Genomic DNA, 22,884 nt, shown 5'->3' with positions numbered 1-22,884 from the left:
ATTCCTTTTATTTCTCAGTTTCTGAAAAGGCTCACTAATGTGTTCCTTCCGTCACCTTTCCAGGTTCCCGGTTGGGATTCGAACCTTGTTCTCAAGTTTCTAATGGGTGCTCCATTTGAGCCTTTGTATTCTTGTCCTTTGAGACTGTTAACCCTTAAAACTGTATTTTTAGTTGCGGTCACTTCCGCTCGTAGAGTGAGTGAGTTACAGCCACTTTTAGTTAAGCCACCCTTCACTGTGTTCCATAAGGACAGGGTTGTCCTTCGAGTTCGTCCTTCCTTTCTTCCGAAGGTGGTGTCGGAATTTCATTTAAGCCAGAAGGTTGTTCTTCTGGCATTTTATCCTCCTCCGCATCCTGGTAAGGACGAGGAGAGGCTCCATAGGTTAGATCCTAGGAGGTCTTTACGTTTCTACATTTCACGCATGTCCCGGGTCAGAGTGGACGATCAGCTCTTTATTGGTTACGCTGGACGGCGTTTGGGACAAGCTATGACTAAGAGACTTTGTCTAAATGGATTATCTTGGCAATTTCTGAAAGTTACCGCCTGGTGGGTAAGGACCCTCCTGCAGGCTTACGGGCCCATTTGACTAGGGGTATGGCTGCCTCTACTGCCCTGCAGAGGGGTGTTCCTATTTTCAACATCTGTGACGCAGCCACTTGGGCTTCGGTCCATACTTTTGTACGTCACTACTCCCTAGATTCTGTCCATGGGCAGGATCTGGCCTTTGGCAAGGCGGTCCTTTACTCTGCAATTTGATTGGGCATTCTAAATTTGTATATTCTAAGTTCTTTTCCCACCTCCTTACACGTTGGTACTGCTTTGGGAGTCTGTCATAGATATGGAATACATCGGAGGACCCAATCCCCTCGAAGAACAAGTTACTCTCTTACCTGGTAACGTTCTTTCGATGCGATGGTCCGACGACGTATTCCATATCACTCCCTCCCTGCCTTCCCCGCTACAGAATTTCTTATGCGATTGCAGCTTACGTTTCTGCAAGACTTTCTGTGTTCCTACTTGCAGAAGATTGGTGCCACACGTTCTGGGAAAAAACTACAACTGAGGCTACGGGTGTCGTGCGTCCTACTTATAACATCCGGTGACGTCGGCTTGACGGAGGCCCTCGAGGACGGCGTATCGACGTCATCGACGCAGATGCCGAAAGATTTTCCGAAGCAGCACAGCTGTGGTGATTACTGTCATAGAAATGGAATACGTCGTCGGACCATCCCATCGAAAGAACGTTACCAGGTAAGAGAGTAACTTGTTCATCTACATTATGATGCATTTGCGCATATTGTCTAGAATTTCTTGGGGGGGGTTTTCTATGTATGTATGGATGTTTGAGAGAATTGGAATGAAAACCGTCAGATATGCAGGCAGGTTGCATTTCCATTTTGAACTGGGGTATCCGACCCAGCCCTTTAAGACGAGGTAGCAATACTTTGAGCTGGATGGGGATGCAGAATATACTCAAACATCAATAATCCAACCGACTCAGGAAATTGGCAAAGTGCGTCTGTTTTAATATCAATTATCTAAAACAGGGAGTTACAACAAACCTCAACGGATTCGCTCAATCTTCTCACTCCATACATTTCACAGAAAACAGGTTATGAGCCAAAAACTCATCATCATTGATGCCTACCTTCGTGGCAAACTACAAAAACCTACTTGGGAAGGTGATCGGCTTACAGGGAACATCTAGGTATACGTTCCATACTTGTCAGGGAAGGTGATTGGGTCTCTAACATCAGGTGCCCTCCTCATTGTTTATACAAACTATAGGGCTCTCCATTAAGTGGCCCTCTGCAATTGGTTGGCACCCTCATACCCCTCTGTAATATTTCACACACTTAAGCAGCACGCAGGCTGGCACCCAGGTGCTGGTAGTGTTGTCATAACCATAGCTTCCCACCAATTAGCCTGTCATCTGTCATCACTCTTGAAGCCTGCTAATCAATTAAGGCTTTGAACTTGGCCTTGGAAATGTTCTGGAGAATACAAGGGAGTATAGACCTACTGTGTCTTCTTTGTTTCGATACTGCTCGATTTAGTGTCTATTTTCATCTGACCACGTGAAAGTAGACCATGTTTTAGAGTCTTTCTGTATTTTAAATGCTATTAAATTATGAACCTCTGGCTTCTTCAATGTCCTCGTTCCTCACCTAAGACAGGAGTTTGTTCGTACAGTAGTTACAGAATGTGTGAAAAGAACATTCAGATTCAAGGCGGCCTTGACTTCCGGGTCTTGGGCCAGCCAAGCCTTTCTTTGAATCATCTCCATGGATAAGTTTTCAATTTCTAACTGCAACACACTGAAAAAGCCTTTCTGATTCCTGGATCCAGCTCTGCTAAAGTACGTTGTGGAATCGTCCATAGTCCATACATTCCTATACATATATGTTGGCGCATCGCCGCAATCTATTTACTACATAGCCAGCCTTTATGAATACTTGGTCTGCTTGCGTTACTGCTTCTGTACAATTGTAAAATGACTTAATATTTTCTTCATTACTTCTGTCCCGTGAGTATCTTCATCTCGAGCCCCAAATTGTTCTCATCTTTAACACCTCCTTGTTAGAGCCTGTAGAATATTTATGTACTCTTGTTTCTGCATCTCTTCTGGGTGCGTCAGCTCTTTTTCATGACGTCACCAGTCTTCCCTTTTGCTCAATTTTCACACTTCCTCCGGGATTTCATTCAAATGGCCATCATATTGTCGTGAATGCATATATGTCTTTCTCAATGGGAATCTTACTTCCAAGATTCTCCTTGGTATTGGTATTTTCACTGGTACTGCACGTGTCTCACTCTCTGGCTCCCAACATATAGGCAGCATGGGGGAGGAGCTTTGGGTGGGGGTACTTCCACCTCTACACTTTCTGTAAGCAATCTGCTGATATCCATTTTAAGTAAGGAGAACGCCTTTTAATGCTTTGATTTTTATTTTAAACTATCAAAAAGCACCCATTCTCCGAACGAATTCTGTAGACGGACATGCTGACACGCTCATCAATTGTTGAAAATAAATAATCTTGTAGGTCGCTTTTTCGATTGGCATATCGCTTGATGTGCTTTACACCCTGAAGTAAACTGCTTTGAGAATGAGCGCGTGTGGCTGGTTGACATACCTCAGAGCAGACGTTGGGCGGAGGCGGAAGTTGGTGTGCTGCTGCATACTGGGACCTTCTGTGCTCTTTCCCCACCTGTTGCCTCCCTCTTGCATGGTGCAGTTCGGTGCTGTGAAAATATCTCGGCAACCATGCATCCTCAGGCCTTGAAACATGGTTCTCGAGGTACCATGCGGACATTTAGTTTTGTTCCTTGTGACGAGACCTGTCCTTCTACAACCACATTGATGTTTTGCTGATTTCAGGCAACCGTCTCATGTGTGAAGGTGTGAAATCCAGGGAAAGCGATGGGGTGTCCAAATGTCATGTAGCCAGTAATGTCCGGAGGGTCCTAAGAGTAACTATGGAAATGTTGGTGCAGTTTGGTGAAACAGTGTGGAATTGTATGAGGAACAAGGCTTCGCCAAGCCACAAACCCACACATTTTCACTTTAATAAATATAGATGAAACAAAATATTGAGGTTAAACAACATGTTCTTGTTCAGATTATAGGGAGGTATTGTCACATTGGGGGGATTATAAAATTGGCATCTTTCTTTTGTAAAAAGAATTACTAGAAAAGTAAATATATTCCATGTATAGATCGCATTACAAGTTAATGTTCACTATTCTGATTTCTCTCCTAACCCTGCCCTTGAGTAACTGCCATAGAATATGAATCTTGAATCCTGTGAAACTGGACGCACTAAGAAACAAAATCCGGCATTATATTTCTGGTTGTAAAAAAGCACAAAACCAATTGGCAGTAAGCAATCTTGAAAGGTTGGCAGCTTTTATGAGGAACTCTCATGTTTGTTTTTTTCAAACAATCAGGGTGACCTGGTGTAGATTGATTCTGCACTGCCTGCAAAAGGTACCCATGAAAGTCTTTCAGGCTTTTTAGGGAAATAAAGACACAATTGTAGGGCTAATGCCAGGACCAGCCTGAATGCTAGTTAGCATAGAGTTAACATTTTACACACCCAAAACCAATAAATCATTTGCTATCTTCTCCAATTACCAACTCCCGTTTGTCCTCTGTTGACCAGTTGTGTGTATGGATAGTCCTCTACTGATCAAAAGTCAGCTGTAAACTGATGCGCTGGCTTCTGTTTTTGACGCTTTCCTAAAATTGCCTGCATTTCTGTCTGCCACCCAAACTCTGCGTCCTCCTGTATTGATCAGACATTCCTTATAAATACTGCTCCCTGCATACCCCCCTAATTTGCTTTTTGACTGTGACGGCCGACCTTCCCCATCCTGCATCTCCTGCTGCTTCCAACCCTTAAACCCACCACCCTGCACCTTCTACACTCCTCCCCAGGCACTCAATCTCCCCACTGCCCTACACTCACACACCTGTGACATCCTGGGAAGCACAGTCCCACCAGATTCTCTCTGAGTGCAGACTTCGGGGAGTGCTGCTCTTCCTGGGTGGTGTATGTTCTGCGGCCTTGGGTATACAGCATAATCAACGAACACTGATGCGTTGTTTGTTGGGGCACGCTCATCTGCCCAAACTGAATTCTACGGTTGACCATGTATACGGATTACGGTCATTATCTACTTGCATGGAAGAAAAGGAGTACTAGAAAGTTTACACCATGAATTAATTGTTTACAATTTTCCTTGTGAAACACTTTACTGTTCCCATTGAAATAGTGTGTGTGCATGTATAAGAATTGAGGTGGCAAATTACTTTATGGATGGCTAATTACAACTTGAATGGTTGCCTCCTAACTTGAGCTAATCCAATAGACAAAGTATTTTATACATAATACAAGCTGGACTGTGGGACAAATGTAGTGCAAATTATGCGTTAAAATAATTATTTTCACCTATAATATAAATGCGTTTTCAATGTAATTCATATTTGGTCTGCAAACAATGCAATTAGTATTTCTTTAGGCAAGACGTTGTATGTACTTGCGTGATAAGGCAATTACTTTTTGAAGCGCAGCATTCTTAGACTTGGAACAAAGAATTGAAAATGTTTGTATGAAAAATCTCATGTGTTACGTATATCCAAGATGAACAGTTGAATTTTTTTTTAAAAACATTCACAATAAGCTTAATACATTTCAAACATTTTACTTGACGAGGAAGTTAGCGCAAGTACTTTGGTTATTTAAAGTTGTTAAAGGCATGGTCTAGTAAACAATTTTATTGTCCCTACGGGTCGGCCATGTTTTTTTAAGCCTAAGTGGCTCGATTTTAGAAAACTTTCCTATGGACCTTACCGAAGTTTTCGTCCATTAAACGCACGGGAAAACCAGCACCAGGGAGCCGCCATTTTCTGATAATCCTATCTTTTCCCCGATCGCCCTCGCTGACCTGCTTTTGCGGCACTAAATCAATTCCCCCGCCCCTGTCATCAGCAGACTCGTACCGCCCATTTCCCAATGCCAAAGCACGTCTCGTGTCAACATTCGCTGCGCTTCAGCTAATGACGTGTCGCCATGGAAAAGGCAGGACGCCTCTCTCCTCAATAAGTATAAACAGACCGTTTCACAACACACAGCAGCAGATTTTTGATTCCATTCCTCTTTCTGTGTTACTTTGAGTATTCTGTGACTCGTTTCAGTGCTCTGGTCAGCTATCTTTGCCGCTTGTAGCCCGTGTGAATAGATGCCAGTACCACCGCTATAAATTATTTTAGTTTGTTTAACACACAATGGCTACAATAATGCCCTACATGTCCGAGTATACCGAGGAGGAACTACTGGAAAGGGAAGCACGCGAAAACGATGGGGATTCGGACGGCAGTTGGCAGGACGAATCAACAGATGAAGAGCCCGGGGCCTAGTCGAATGGACGGCGTCTCCACCTGGTGCACATGCAATCGGTGCAAGCTAATGCCAACTGAGGACGAGAACTGCTGCTGCCGAGAAAACTCGGGATGCCTGGCCTACATTTCGGAAGGCGAGCCACGACCACAATGCATCACCGAGTTGCCAGACTTCAGGGCAGCCTGCCTCACACGGGACGTGTTGAGAATAATGATGGTGCTTATGCACAAACTTCGCGCAACTGTTTGTCCTCGTAATCCGAGTAACGAGTAAGTATACTCTGCTTGTCATGCCACTCCTATTTCATGTTCTTCTACTATATCCAAAATTACATCTACATATCATTGTAACGCATGTAAGTCGTTCAATAGTGTGCATTGTCTAGATAGCATTTGTCCGTGTAATATGCCATTAGTTACAAGAATTGTCATTGACAACAAACGTTTATTAAACTTATCTTGGTCATTTAAAAACAGTTTGTTTCATTCCTTTTCACAGGTGGTACAGGCTGGTGGCCTATCGTTCCTTTACATGGTGGCTTCACGGGAGGCTTGGACACCGCGTTCGAAGAGTGATATCCGCCTGTGCCGTTCGTGCCATTAGAGAAACGTTCCCGAGTGACAGCGGTCAGTACAGGGGATTTTCTCTCGCTGTGCTGCAACCTGACCTGTATAATCGTTAAAGTCTTGTATTTTTGTGTCATGAAAATAAGATACAAAATAAAACACCACATATATTTTAACAACGGTTGTCTCGATTTTTTAAATGAATCAAGTGTGTCTCCATTCAAGGATGGACGTCAGACATCTGTGCTCCGAATGGGTGAAGGTCTGGTCGCTGTGAAGCAGGGTGGTCACTATCTATCTAAGCTAACATAACATATTCTCGATAATGCATGCACTAAATAACACTTGTTCAAAGTCATTCAGTAGGTTATGTCTCTATAAAAGTCACACATATATCTATACTAACAATTACCATTGGATTATACAGGCCTTAGGGTCTTGACCACTATAATACACCGGTTGAAGTGTGGGTCTGTGCTCACAAGAATCTCCGGTATGTGGCATTTGTTATTGATAAGCAACGATATACTATCATTGATATAAAGGTGATATACTGTATATTGATATAAAGGCGGTCCGCGCCAGTGGATGAGCGCTGGCATGGGGGGCTGTCAGGGGCGCGAAAGGCCAAGGTGCCAAACTACATGTACACTTCAAAAGGTGTCCCACGCCAACGGGCCATCGGTCACATGGCCTCCTCAGACCCCGTGTCTCCAGCCAGGCCTCCCCCCCCCCCGCAATCCACATAAGTGTGTCTCCATTCAGCAGTCTTCCTGTGCCTTATCTGCATGCCCCAGGGCCATCCATCCCACCCCCCTGTATCAAAGGCGGTTTGCGCCGGTGGATGCGCGCTGGCATGGGGGGCTGTCGGGGGCGCGAAAGGCCAAGGTGCCAAACTACATGTACACTTCAAAAGGTGTCCCACGCCAAGGGGCCATCGGTCACATGGCCTCCTCAGACCCCTTGTCTCCAGCCAGGCCTCCCCTTGAAGCAGGCCGCCCCCCTAATGCCACGACATGCATACGTCATTCATTCACAAACACACCCCAGTTTCTAATACTTTAAAAACCACTTGATATGTCTCATGAGAACATCTTTGTGCTTTGCAAGTCAACTCCTGAACGTGCTACCTGGGAACCACTGAGATCTATGCTAATCTGCTTGTCGTTGTGCTATCCGTGAACTTCTGTGACCGCTTCGAGCATACCCATCAGTGCGCTACCTGTGGCCATCCACCTATTCTCCCGCAACATACTGCTTGCTGAATCCAACTGTTTGTTGGTCAAGGTAAGGCCATGTATCCTGGTCATATTTCGCAGATTTTTAAATTTCTATTTGCGAGTAGAGTACCCAATAGTGCTATGTTCATTGGTCTCATTGCTATTGACTTGAATTTCCATTGCTATGCTATCAATAGATCTATTTATTTTCATCTTTGTCTATTGTCATTAAATTGCATCCTTCGGGGGGTCCAGTCTATAATGTAAGCATGTTTCCTTCTCGTGCAAGACAGAACATCCAAGGGACGAGTCACATGTTCAGATTTCAGTCACATCAATTATACATTTCTGCAACTTATGCAAATACTAAGCCGCACATAATGAACTGGTATAGTTCCTGCGACCAAAACAAACCTTGCATTGATCATTGTATGATTCATTTACTTTTGTATCAAATCTTTATTCTTGAAGATTGTATAATAATGTCGATATTTACTTTTCAGATTTATCAACAATGCCTGCCTGTTCGATAAGCGGTTGCCCTTCGAAGACCCATGCGAAATCTGAAGGAACTACAATGCATGTATTCCCGAAAACTGTTGATCGAATAAGAGAATGGGTCAGACATTGCGGATATCCACTGGATGAGCTGGAAAGTAGAGTCCAACAAGACTTACAGGACAAGAGGGGTGATCGATACCGCATCTGCAGCCGGCACTTTTCCTTGGACATGTACACAACTTCTTGGGTAACAAAGAAGAATAAATGGCGAACGACACGGAAATTGCGTGAAAACGCTATTCCCACTCTATTCGTCCACATTCCGCCACCGGTGAGTCAAGTGTCCGGATTTAGCTTTAGGCCTTGCGGTAGTGTGTAGGTAGCCGAATGGATTAATTGATATTGTAGGTGTTCTATCCCTTGTAATAATTTCAATATTGATTTGAGTGTATAGTTTTTTGAATGACATTTATCAATATATTCTTTTTCGATTTCATAACCCACAAACGCAATGTATATTTATATATGGGGACAGGGAACTGTGCTGTATTGAGCATTTTTCAAGTATTCTGTCGGCTTACATGGCTATTTTTAATATTGGCATTTCATTATCAATCATTAATTGACCTTTACAGCTTCTTGACTATCCCTTCAATTTGAAGCAAGAACATTCTACATCCTTGACGTGGTCGCAGTTATCAACCACTTCTAGCGCGTATCAGGTAATCTTACTAGGCTAATCCGCTACATACTTGTTTTATGCATGTCAAATAATAGTTTTATTCTATCGTGTATTTACTTTACCGAATGTTTGGTTACTGCTTTCCAATTGATATACACCTTAGTTATCATCCACTGGTGTTTGTTTTCAGTTCTAAATAGTGTTATCCATACTAATGCAAGTACTGTCTTTCAGGGAGATGCTGAAGCGTCCTCCACATCTACAACATTTCTAGATGTTCTTCAACAGCAGGAGGTATGGATACTGACCGCTCCATCGAGCGTCATCATCAGAGCTGGAATTCTTGTCATTTGATTGTTCTACACAATGTTTCATTCGTGGTTAGCCGTTGATATGTACCTGTGCTGTCGACCCCAGGTGTGTGTATGTTTTCACTATTGTAATCCTCACTAATGCAAGTACTATGTTTCAGGCAGTTGATGGAGCGTCAACCCCTGCACTTGATGCAGAGCCTGACATTCAAGTAATTCCAGGGGAAGTGGAAGCGGGACCATGCGTATACGAATCGGCGCAACAGCTTCCGGAAGTGCGCACTACATTTGCAACATCCATAGATATTCTTCAGCAGCATGAGGTATGGATAATGACAGCTCCATCATGCGTGATCATATAACGTGATTCCATTTACTATACTTTCTTCCCTATTAACGCAAGTGCTGTGTTTCAGGGAGACGACAAAGCTTCCACTACAATCCCAACATCCAATTTAGATGATGCAGATGTAAATAATTTGTTGAAAAAAGTCGATGAAATATGATCATATTTAGATTTTCCTTGATTCTTTTGGACAATGCATCATTTGCGGTTATCTCTTTATATGTACCTGTGCGTTCGACCCCAAGTGTGTGTTGTGTTTCCAATATTGAAAACCATACTAATCCAAGTACTGTGTTTCAGGGAGACGACGGAGCTTCCACCACAATCACAACATCTCATTTAGATGATGCAGATGTAAAGGAATTGTTGAAATAAGTCGATGAAATGTGATCATATTTGGATTTTCCTTGATTCTTTTGGACAATGCATCAATTGTGGTTATCACTTTATATGTACCTGTGCCGTCGACCCCAAGTGTGTGTTGTGTTTCCAATATTGAAAAGCATACTAATGCAAGTACTGTGTTTCAGGGAGATGCGGATGCCTCCTCTCCAATACAACCATTCATGGCAGTCCATGCAGAGCCAGAGGTATGGATACTGACAGTTCCATCGAAATAGATCATCACAGGTCGAATACTTGTCGTTTGATTGTTGCACACAATGTTTAAATCGTGTTTGGCTATTGAGATGTACCTGTGTGTTCGTCCTCACGTGTTTTTTATGCTAACAATATTTTGATACATAGTAATGAAAGTACTATGTTTCAGGGAGACGATGGAGCCTCATTCCGTGCTGTCTATGCGGATACAGAAAATATAGTCGTTGCAGCGCAAGAGGAAGGGAGGACATGAGGAAACAAATCGAAGCTACAGCGTGCAGATGTTGAAGGTCGAGTCAAAAAAGTTGCAAAGAAAAAAAAAACAAAAAAGGTTATTACAAACAGTTCATAACTTTAAAAAAATGTTTGTGCTGGGGACTATTTTGTTTTTTTCCAGTCGATTCTACTACACTCCATCTTGTGTTTAAACTGAACATCCCTTTTCCAATCTCTCCTCCAGTTACCCGTGGGTGTCAGAACTATGCACACACAGACAGTGAAGCGAATGAGACTTGGCAGACCGTGTACACTATGGAGGAACTATTAATTGAGGCGAGGCGTGTTCAGGCTTGAGATGCTCATGACCAATGGCCAGAACATGAATTAACTGTGTTTGGAGACTACAGCAAAGTTGCATTGGACCATAGCTACAGTGTGACCGCACCACCACAAGAAGATGTTATTGAATGTATTGAAGATAGCTCTGAAGTAGTTGCAGATCAATTTACACAATCTACACCCACCAAAAATTTGCCACCAAAAAACCTGTCGACATTGTTGTGTTCTCCCATCAATGTTGAAGTAATAGATGTTGAAATGAGAGAGAATGAACCAGCCGCAGCATCCATAGAGCATTAGAACTTGATATCAGCGGTATTACTTTCCAATGTGTGAAATCTCCACAACGTCACAGGCCGAAACAACGTTGACGCAGGATGACAGTCTAATGAAAGAGAGCAAATACATTGTATTCGACAGTTGTTTGATGGAAATTATAAGTATGGTGAAATGTGTGCATTCCATTAGAGGAAAAGTATGTGGGAAGCCATTGATTAATGTGACTCGTCAAATAAAAGGCAGTAACGTCAAAATAAATGCCGCCTGTAGATTAAATCATAGGTTCTCATGGTCTGCACAACCGATGCTGGGGAAACGGCCAGCAGGCAATCTACTGTGTGCAGCTGCATCACTTTTAGTGGCTCCAGTTTTAGAAAGTTAGAGGCTTTCTTTCAGTTTGTGGGACTCCATTTCATTTCTAAAGCGCTGTACTACATATACCAACGTGATTATCGGTTTCCGGCCATTAGTGATGCTTGGAAAATTGAACAATTGTCTCTAGCAAGTACATTCGAAGGCAAACGATTCAGGCTAGCCGGCGATGGACAGTGCGACAGCCCTGGATTTTCTGCCAAGTACTGCACCTACCACTTTCAGGACATGGATAGTAAGAAAATTGTGAGTTCGGTGGTCGTGCAGGTAACACAATGTACATCCTCAGTGGCCATGGAGAAACTAGGTTTTATAAAATCAGTGGAATATCTACAATCGAGGGGAATGCACATCGACCTCATAGCCATGGATAGACACATTTCAATTGCCAAGACAATAAGAGAGCAGTTCCCACATATTAAACATCAATTTGACGTATGGCATCTTGCTAAATCAATCAATAAGAAAATCTCGGCTGCAGGGAAAAGAAAAGGTTTTGAAAGTATTTTGCAGTGGTCACATTCTATCACCAACCATCTTTGGTGGAGCTCAAAAACTTGTCAGGGGTCAGTGGAAATACTACTTGAAAAATGGCAGTCACTGATGCACCACTGTACCAACGTTCACCGCTGGACAGCAAATGAACATTTCCACCAATGTGAACATGGCCCTTTGTCCCCAGAGGAGGCACGGAAGAAGAAGTGGTTGATTCCATCTTCACCGACACACAAAGCCATTGAGAAGATTGTTTTCGACAAAACTCTATCAAGAGATTTGAGAGGACTGACAGAATTCTGTCACACAGGAGATTTGGAGGTGTTCCACAATGCCTAAAGTACAGGCCAAAGCGCTTGCATTTTAGCTTTCGGGGCATGAAACATCGCACTCTACTAGCGATCTTGGCCCATAACAGCAATGTCGGACGTGAACAATCTAGGACTAGGGGTAAAGTAAGGATGCCTCGCTACACTAGGGTGTTTTCAAAGCAATGGGTGATCAAACCAGTCTATGATGAAATGCAGTTCGACTTTGTGAAAGGCCTTATTGTTGCTGTGTTAGAGAAGCACAGATATGGAATTTTGGACGTTTTTGTGCAGAGCAGTGATCCATTGCCACTGAACATTGCGACTGTGCCATGCCCACCCGAAGCACAGCTGATTGTGAAGTACAAATCCCGGTTTGAATAATTGCAATACGATTGTCTTTTTGTAAATAAATGTTATTGTACAGTGTACCTGTAAACCTAACCCCCTACCTTCACCATCATGGGTGGCGAACAAGCTGGGTGTCATCTTTGAATTCTCTCTATTCACCTCACATATGTATATGTTTTTCTCATGTCTCATCTCATGTAAATGTAAATGCTGCGCACTGTTAACGGAGGGGAGGCTTGCATATTGCAAATAATAAAACAAACAAACAAACAATAAATCTCACTTTTAACTCAACTCCTGTGGTACTTTATACTTTCCCTGACCTTCCGCCAAAAATTAAATGTCTCAATTTGGGCTGCAAAGCTCGCAGACAACGGGGACAAAATTTGGGCACTTAGAACGCGCCAGCCAAGCGGGCCGTGGCATTTGGGAGAGAAGCCAGTTCGCATTTGCACATTGAGGCGCACTACATAGACGGATTCTAAACTTCAAGTTCTCACAGATGCCTATACTACGTGATGTTGCAAATAAAGAATGCGAAGGACAGCGCCCAGATGAGGCCCACAAGTCGCACTGGAAGTATAAGGGTCTATTGTTTTTTGACCTTGAGACAGGGACCATGCCTAAAGAACTACATTTGAAGGGAGTGCGCAATAACGTAAGAGACGATAAGGCATAAAATTCAGAAACTAGACAGTTTCAGTTTTAGGTCAGTATACAAAAAATCATTGTCAAGAGCACGGTCCGTTTTACAGACTGCATTACGAAGAGACACAATGGAAATTTCAAATATAATGTAAGTAAATCTTTACACGCTTTTATACCGGAATGAAGATTTAATGAATGGATGCATGAATAAATGAATGAATAAAGAGCTATGAAAAGCAAGTAAAACTGTTCGTAGTGGGCACACAGGCATGCAAGTCCACTGGTCTCACCGATCTCGGTCCTTGGCCCAGCCACTTTTCCCTGCACTGCCTACCTGCACTACGGGACTGTGTCTGTATCCTTCCGCCCCTTCTCCCGGCATTTACCTTGCACTTGCCACCAGCTGGCCCTATTATTTAATTTGTATTCAACTAACCATGTACAGCCCTTCCCCATGCGCGATCAGAAAGACACCTGGCCTAGTAGGATCGTTGTCTGTCTGCCCTTGTTTCCCACCTGCCTCGTCACGCCTAGAAACACTTGAGTATAGGCGCGTTACAAATGCCATTTCATATATCATATCATTCCTCACGCATGTAGACTGTCATTGATCATTGTGTGTTGGCCTCGATTTATCTTGTTACTTTTCGCATTGATTTTAGAGACGAACATACTCCATTGAACTATCCTTGCAAGCAAATAGTTTCTGATCGGCCGTAATAAATAAAATGAGTAATATTAATGAAGTTCGGCTAGCAAGACTAATTATCATTTTTTTGTTTTCATAACAGGTATTTGATCCCTTTCTGCCACTCCCATCTGTTTGATACACCGGCGGATGGATTCTTCAGCAGACACCTGCAGCTTCGTGTCAACAACTGGAGCACGATCACCATATTATGGGACGATCGCCAAGGGCCCACATGCCCTTACACTGTACTAGTGGCTTGAAGCAACATATCAACCTTTATGCTGGACTAGTGCCTAGTTGATGGAACAGCCTTGCGGTTCACCGTGCTTCCAAAGTGATTCTTTTTACGAAAATGAACACCCTGTGTACCATAAAGGAACAGCGCGTGACTCAAGATGAAACAAAACAGTTATTGCGGATACAGATAAAAGAAAATAAATGGCTTCCGGAGTTCATATGGCAATTGCTGAATATTCTCTAAACATTTAATGTCAAATAAATGTACTTTACCAAATGTACCGTGTTGCTGTTTCATTTTAAAGTACAGTTTCATATTCCGAATTGTGGCGCGCTGTGTTGTGAGATGGACTGTGTTGGTTTCCGGGTTCTGTGTGGAGTCGCGCAGAAGACTGGGCGCGTTTGCCTACGCAGCACAGTAACATCACGGGGAGAGGCGGAGAATATGAATGTTTTGATAATGTAGGGCTCAGGGGCGGGGGAATTGATTTAGTGCCGCAAAAGCAGGTCAGCCAGGGCGATCGGGGAAAAGATTATCAGAAAATGGCGGCTTCCTGGTGCTTGTTTTCGCGTGCGTTTAATGGACGAAACCTCGGGTAAGGTCCATAGGAAAGTTTTCTAAAATCAAGCCACTTAGGCTTAAAAAAACATGGCCGACCCGTAGGGACAATCAAAATTTTTACTAGACCATGCCTTTAAAGCAATGCTTGCAAAGCTGTTAGGCTGATCCCACAGAATAGGCATTATGACACTGATGGGCCCAGTCGAGTATGACCGGGTTAGCACTGCCTGATTTTATGTCTACTTTTAGACGACTGCAATGTGCAGTTCACGTGACAATGTCAGGCCTCACAAATTCGTAATAATCTCACTAGACTTGCCTGGCCAGTTCCTTAGTTTACATACTCGATCTCCTAGAAGTTCACTCGTCCGATAGTGATGGGCGACAAAATCAGTGCTTTCTGTAAAATGGTGCATGTCACCATAAGCACACATTCATATTTGGTGCAATGCTGCGACCTAAAGGCCGTCCATACAGATTTGCCATTTACTTCAAACAATGTTTGTTTGCAGTAAATGGCAAAAGTTGCAAACATCCCCATTCTCGTCACCAAGATTTAGTACCGTGCAAATGGTACTTTCTCTTAATAAAATTGCCATGCTAATGCGAGTGGGTTAGTAGATTTGCAAGACCTGTATGTGTAGTGTGCTGCATGTACAAATTATGCAAATTCTTTTTTTCTGTACGAGGTCAGTAGATACTAAGCTTTTCTAGATTACTTGAGGAATACCAACTTGTATCCACCACAAACCACAATAACAGTCTAGAAGAGAGAACTAAAACAGTGTGCCATTACCCGCCACTGGTGAAAGTAAAAGGGATGCCATTGACAAGGGCCAATATGGTTATTCTACAACACGGGCTAGAGGAACTGGAGCAAATGGCCGCAATATAGACTGGAGCAAGTGACCGGTCATTGACCTTCCTTCAACTGTCTTCAGAGAATGAGAAATAGAGGGTTGGTTGTGTTAAATGCTCAACTGAGATCCACTTGGATAGCTACATATACAGGATTGTTAGTATTGGGAATTACCATTTCATTACTCAACAACAGACTTAAACTAACATGATGCAAACATCCGATTATATCACTGTATTGCTGTATCGCAACAGAATGCAAAAAGTAGCTAAATAAAGCAAGGATCTGTACACAAACGAGAACTTGCTTAAAATGAGGTTCAGCATAATACATTACAAGATCCTGTCAAGGTATTGCAGGATCCCAAACTGGACAACATCTTCCGGAATGTTGTGTTGAGTGTTGTCCGAGATCAAGTATTACACTTGTTGTTGAGCTGCTCATACAGCTCCAGATTCTGGGATAAGGTTCTAGATGAAATGTCAATAACAGTGGAGAAATCTTTTGCGAGGAAACCACTGTCCATTCTGCTCATGTTGAGTCAAGGGTTACAGCCTAAACAGGGGTGATTTGCAGCACTTGCCATTTTACTTGCTCAATGCAGAATCATGACATGTTGGATGCAGCCAACCTTGCTGTACCCAATAGATTCAACAACTGGTGCATTGCAATGAAATGGGCCATAGCTCACCCTTCTCGTTACCCCCAAAAGATAACTGAGGAGATTTTCAGTCGTAACTCCTTGCTAAAGGAGCTACATTTACTTGTATTGGCCTGTGATGGTAGTGCCATGACATTACACACAAGAACGTCATTGCCTTGCCAATGTATTTCAAATTGCGGCCGTCAAATCATATGACAGTGTGCATACCTTGTAACCTCCTACATTTAACACATTTCTGTAAGGTGTGCAGATGCATTATAATGGGCAGGGAATCCACAATTGGAGGGTTTCTAAAATGTATTGTGTAGCAGATAGGAAACCGCATAACGCAAGCGTTAGCACAAGTTATTTGATGCCTCAATTTCTGTAACACTTGCTCGAGCGAGAATTGAAGTAGCTTAGGCCTGCTTCCTGTTACAAACTGTCTCTGAGCTTAAGGCTAATTCTGACTCTCTTTAGCTGACTTAACTGAAACCACGTAAGATAGGGTCAACCGGCTAAGATGTTAATTCGTAATATTCTCTTCTAGACCAAAGGTGGTGAAACATGCGCTAAGGGCATTAGGTAACGGGTTTGTTCAGTGGTACAAGTCCCCATTTTGAGTTAAGATTAATTGTATACGCCAGGCCCAAGAAAGGAAAAGGATTGCTTCCTCTCTGTTCAAAAGGCATATGTCCCGCAATACGAAGGCCAGTGGGAAAGAGTGTGCACCCCTTCACCACAAAAGAGGCTGTTATCTCTGCAGTACAGGTGGGTCTTCCAATGCATGGGGGAGGAGGAGGAGGAGGAGGAGGAGGAGGAGGAGGAGGAGGAGGGAGAAAATATCAAATTATTTATTATTTATAACTCGCTTAATACCCAGAGGTTTCTAAGCGCAGACCTAGGAATCGAACCTTTGTTGCTCCATGTCGTCTTGCTTCCAAGGCGAGCATGTTGCCCCTGAGCTGTCCGCCCGGGACAAAAACATAAACACAATGATTATAATCGATCTGATGTTAATGTTGCTAAGCTTATGTTATGGCCTAACCACGCTTGTGGTGGCCCTCATGATGCATGCATATCCCTAGGCAGTCACCCACATATATTAAAATTATACTGCTTAATGTGTCATTAATTCAGTGCAACTGTCAAAACTGGTATCTAAAGCTAGCAGACTCAATTTGTTATAATTTCCTGATAGTGTGTTAAATTTTGCCCAGGCACCCACCAAGATATGTATAACATGTAAAGCCTATCACGTGAGATCGCCAGTTGCTAGCTATAAATGTAAACAAGATAACCACAGCGACTAATCACAATCCCTATAAGGATTGTGAGGCTGAACCGAGGAAATCTCAATCGATAAATCATGTCCCGATGTAAGGAGAAGATATGCTGCATGTAGAGTAGTTGTGCCACAAGAGTATGTAACGGGTTTCACACTGTAGATACAGTGTAAATCAAAGCGTGGCATTAAAGATTGGGTCCCAATTCAACAAACATGAAACAGGGTGGAATACGTTTCATTCCAAACATGTTATGCAATGGTATTATTGGTGATTTGATATGTCAAATTGTTGTTTGTCCAGCATCACAAGTACCAGTAGCAATATATGAAAGGTTAATGCGTATGTGTAATGTGCTGTATTATGAAAATTGTTAAAGGTTAAGAAAATACTGTAACAATGTTGATATTAAACTATTCTGCTGGGTTTTTGAAGGGAACACCACAGAAGGATGTTGTAATAAAACCTGATGCGCCAACTACTTTGCTGCTTGAAAAACATGCAGACTACATAGCGTCATATGGAACAAAGAAAGATGATTACGTAAGTAAGAAGGATCCTTTCTGCTTAACCCTAATAATATTAACACAAATCTTTTCACTCATCCAAAAATATTGATGATATATTCTAAGCACGTTTGTTAATTAATGTTTCAAAAATAGTCTGTAAACAATTGTTCTTGTTTTCATAACATTTTTCAGTTTATTACTAAAAACTCATACTATTTATTTTTGCTCTCTATTCCCCTTTTCACACATTTATCATAAATCTACCAAGTTTAATGTTTTTGAACGGTGCGGTGTAAGCCACTTTTGCGCTCGCTGGTGCCATCGTTTTTATTACTAAAGTTTTTATTTGACCTATTTATATGTTAAGATGCACTTCTGTTTCTTATTAATCAATTACCATTGCATGTTTGCCTATAGATGAAACATTGAATATAAAACTATATTCCAGAACCACTCCTTCTACCACCCAGACCTCTGAATCCTTTATTCAGTCCGACAAAATTATGTTCCTCATCATTTGGCTGCTCTTGTTGTGTAAGACTGTATCAAGAACATCTAGTTCTTCCATCATTTACAACTGTCTTCTTTTTTTAATGTTTAAATATTTTATTGTTAAATGCATTGGCATACAGGGCTGATTTGAAACATACAGAAATCAATTCAATGTAAATATCTCATGGTGAAAGTAAACTTTCAAATACAAATTGACAATGTAATAAAGGCCTAGCGTGCAGAACCAAATAAGATGAATAGTAATGCATAAATGAAACATGTATGCAACATTTCAAGATAAACTAATAGGTGTATACTATATATATTATGATAATAAAAAACAGGAAGGGCAAACAAGACAAATGGGACGGACGGAAACGAAACAGAGGGCAGGGGAGGGAAAGGGACATTGTTAGCTTGCTATTACAATTTAAGTGCTAGGGACTGTATCTTCTAAATATTCAGTGAACGACCTCCATTTCAATTCGTGTTTGCTTAGTAGAAATGGGGATGAAGCATTACATTTCTCCATTCTATGAATATTACAAATAGAGTTCCATCATATTTTACAGTGCAGTTGTTTAAGGTCTTTCCAGTTCGAGGTAATAGTCTGGATAGCTATTGCGATAAAGAGATCAAGCAAAAATCCTTTGTTTTTACAAATGGCTGGCCTAATGGCTGTGCTTCCTAGGTACAGAAATTAAATGCAAAGTTGTCGTCGTAAGTGGAAAATTGATTTTAACACACTCCACACAGCTTTCCAAAATATTTTTATATGACTACAGTCAAATACTAGATGTCTAAAAGATCCATTCGTACATAAGCAGATCCAAAAATTTTCATTTTATGAGAAACCTCCTTTGAATAGGATAGATGGAATTATAAAGGCCCTATGGTGAAAGAAGTATAGAGTTTGGAGCTAACTTGCTGATACAATAACATTAGAAATTTCTTTCCAGATCAGAGGCCATTTCAGTTGAGTCTATCAAAGAGCAATCCATTTTCCAGTCTAATTGGCTTTTCCATGGAGCTATATTTTCTGACATAATAAGTATTTTGTAAAACATTGAGCCATTGAAATGTTGATTGAGCATATGTTGCATCTTATCTTGATACATATTATCACAATGTATTAGCAAATCATAATGAACCACAATCGCATCAACCAAATATAAGTATTGGCGCATGAAAGTCCTGGGAATGTGATATTTGATTACCATCTCATTGAAAGTGAGAGGTAGCCTCTTAATAAAGAGTTGTCCTACAAATGTAATGCCATGAGAGAGCCATGGTTTCCAGCGTATAGTTTTCTTGATCTTGATTAGTGAATTTATTCAAATATATGGGGATACAAACTGGGATGTTTTAGAGATATATGGTAGTAGATATGCTCCAAGATAAATAATGGTAGTGTTAATACTGCTTCTGGTTATAAATCTATTGGAACTTTTGATGTAGGGGCAATCCGCTAGGATGTGGGGGGAAACCATTGCTCTCTCTAAAAGAAGGCAATTTGGTGGGTTCAACAAAGTGGGTACAAACCATAGCTGAGCTTGACGTAGAACAAATGCTTTGTGGTATTTTCTTAAATCGGGGAGACCAACTCCACCATCTATCATAGGGGTTTTAAGTTTATATGCTGAAATTCTGGATTTCTTCTTTTCCCCAAAGGAACTTAAGAATGTATGCGTCCAGAGATTTAAAGAACGTAGCAGGAAGGGAAATAGGGAGCATTTATAGTAAATAAAACCAATTGAAGCAATTGACATTTTGATAGATTCCAACCTTCCCCACCATGACAAAAACAAAGGAGACCATGAGTTGGTGAGATCTTTGACTCTCGTAAGGACGTTTGTGGTATTTTGTTTTATAGTATCCTAAATTGAGGAGGTTATTTTAATACCTAGATATTTAATCACTGTGGGACACCAGTTAATTGCTAGGTTGGAGCAGTGGTGTCTGGTACAGTGTATGTTCAATGGTAGGATTTCTGATTTTTCAATATTAAGTTTGTAGCTGGATGCTAACGATAAGTGCGAGGTGGTGGTGAGTAAGTGATCAAGGCAAGAGTTTGTGATCTGTAATAGGAGTAAAACATCATCTGCATAAGCAGCCGTTTTTACATGGATGTGATCATGTTGAATTACAATAATGTTTTCGTTTTGTCCGATTGCCTCTGGGAATGGTTCTATAGCCAGGATGAAAAGAAGAGGGGATAGTGGGCAACGTTGGCGGGTTCCTCTGCTAATAGAAAAAGAGGAGGATATGTCAATTTGGGGTTGTAATATAGTATTTTCACTATTGAGATAAAGGAATCGGGGATACCATGCCATTGAAGAGCTTTGAACATAAAATTCCACTCCACCCTGTCAAAAGCTTTCTCAGCATCGAGTGATATAGCTGCGAAAGGATTGGTGGATGCCTTAATTATGTTGATGACATTCTTAAAAAGTCTGATATTTGTTGAAGATAATCTTCCCTTATCATAGCCTACCTGACATTTTTAATTAAGTTCGGAAGAAAGGGATTTAATCTATTAGCTAGGATTTTGGCTAGGAATTTACAGTCAGTATTGATTAGGGAAATAAGTCTATAATTTTGGACTAATTCAGGATCTTGATTTGGTTTGGGAAAGACGATTAACATTGCTTCCGAAAAAAAGAACCCATGGCTTTTTCATTAGAGATGAAGGAGGAATAGAGTTCATGCAGTTTTGGAGTCAGAACATCTTTGAAGTGAGCAAATAAGTCTATTGGGAATCAATCTGGTCTTGGGGCTTTTCCTTTTTTAATATATTTTATAGCTTGATCTATTTCATTAACTTGTATGGGTGCATTTAAAGTTTGTAAATTAATGGTGGTATATGAATCACAATGTATATTTCTGAGAAAGTCAGAAGCATGGGTACTGTTAGGTAGTGATTCTGAGTATCATCATTTTTGATAAAATTTGGAGTAGGCTTGTAGGATTTCTTAATCTTTGAGAACTCTGTTAGGCAGAATCCTGTGCAGTGCCCTTAGGGACCACTACACACAATTAAGACTACAAGTGGCAATACACGTTTTATCTTTGGTACAAGCCTGTACTACTATGATAAAGTGGTAGCAGTAGCAGAGCAGCCAGACTTATCTCAAGAGTATATGAGCAGTAGCAGAGATTACACAAAGGAACCACAATTACTGTGACTCAAGCAAACACTGACTCAAGGTTTCAGGTAAAAAATATAAGTACATTTATTTTTAAACCATTTGTTATAAACACAACACTTCTATTAATTCAAAACCACACGTAAAAAAATATACTACAACTAACCAATTCACTTTGTACAGTATAACTTCAAGGTAAGTACCCTGTGTTTGAGCGGACCGGTGTTGTGAAACAAACAACGTTACCGGGAATACACTTGCGATCACTTTTTGACAGTAATGACAGTTCGGTCTTACTAAAGAAATGCGTATCCGCATCAAGAAATGTTACCGGGGCAAAAACACACTTAGCACCTGAGATATCCAGAGAGAGTTGGAGGCAAAAATCATAGGCAATACTTCTGTCAAGACAGACAGAATCAGAGAACACTCTTAGACAGAAATTCAAAAGTCGATAGGCCGGAGCCAGTGTCAAGTGGAACCGGGTTCCTGTTGTCGAGGATCACACAGTCGGATAGTTCACGATTCAACGTAGCCAGGAGTTCTTAGATATTGTCAACAGAGGAAGCAAAAGTTATAAGAAGGAGGGAAGACAAGGGCAAGCCTTGGAGGCAAAGAAAAGGGATTCACCCAAATTTCTTGAGCAGAACACAGTACTTTATTCAATGAAGAAGCTGGTGCCATGGCAGTTGGTCCTGGTAGTTTCCTGCAGACCCACGGTTCCTGGAGCTTCGATATGAAGCAGGACGTCTGGAGGGGTCTGCACCACACAGGGCTGAAGCCGGAAGCAGTGACAGTGAATAAAAGGTATGCTCCTTAAAAACAGGAGAGGCTCTTCAGATGGCTATCAGGACCACTACAGCAGTGTGCAGTGATTTCGACCATGAGGGGGATCCTCTGGCTGTAGAAGACGAGCTGGTTATCCCCACCAGGCTCAAGGGAAGAAGACTCTGGACTGGATCTTCTCTGGTCGTCGAAGGGTAGATAGCTCAAGACTGCAGCAGGGCTTCACCGGGACGGGATAGTTGCAGCAGTCGACTTCTTCTCCGCTTCTCTTCGGTTCCTTGTAGTTCAAGTGGCGACTCTCTGACTTTCATCCAAGAGACCTGCCTTTTATGCGAAAATCCCCCATTCACACAGCCTGGCTGTCAATCACGCAGCAGGGGGGTTGTCCGGCTCGGACAACCACCTCAGCCAATCATGGCAAAGTGCAACTTGGGTTTCCTAGGATACCCGGTGCAGGGGGTGACTACACCCCTCCCTCACATTCAGCCCACCTAGACACCCAGGCACCTATCGGAGGGCTTCTTGGCAGAA

The 22,884-nt window shown here is 41.9% G+C and overlaps 1 protein-coding gene across 2 annotated transcripts in view; it reads left to right on the top strand.

Moving 5' to 3' along the window:
* RABGGTB (Rab geranylgeranyltransferase subunit beta) overlaps window positions 1-22,884 on the top strand; it is a 497,685-nt gene that overhangs the window by 32,774 nt on the left and 442,027 nt on the right. For both annotated transcript variants that reach the window (XM_069641892.1, XM_069641893.1), the window contains one exon: window positions 17,856-17,963. In XM_069641892.1, the coding sequence (XP_069497993.1) occupies window positions 17,856-17,963 (108 nt within the window). The remainder of the gene's footprint in view (window positions 1-17,855; window positions 17,964-22,884) is intronic.

The sequence above is a fragment of the Ambystoma mexicanum genome, chromosome 1q (assembly GCF_040938575.1).
Source record: "Ambystoma mexicanum isolate Mex_15411 chromosome 1q, UKY_AmexF1_1, whole genome shotgun sequence".
Taxonomy (NCBI): Eukaryota; Metazoa; Chordata; class Amphibia; order Caudata; family Ambystomatidae; genus Ambystoma; species Ambystoma mexicanum.
The sequence above is the reverse complement of the archived record's forward strand: the minus strand, read 5'-3'. Positions and strand labels throughout refer to the sequence as shown.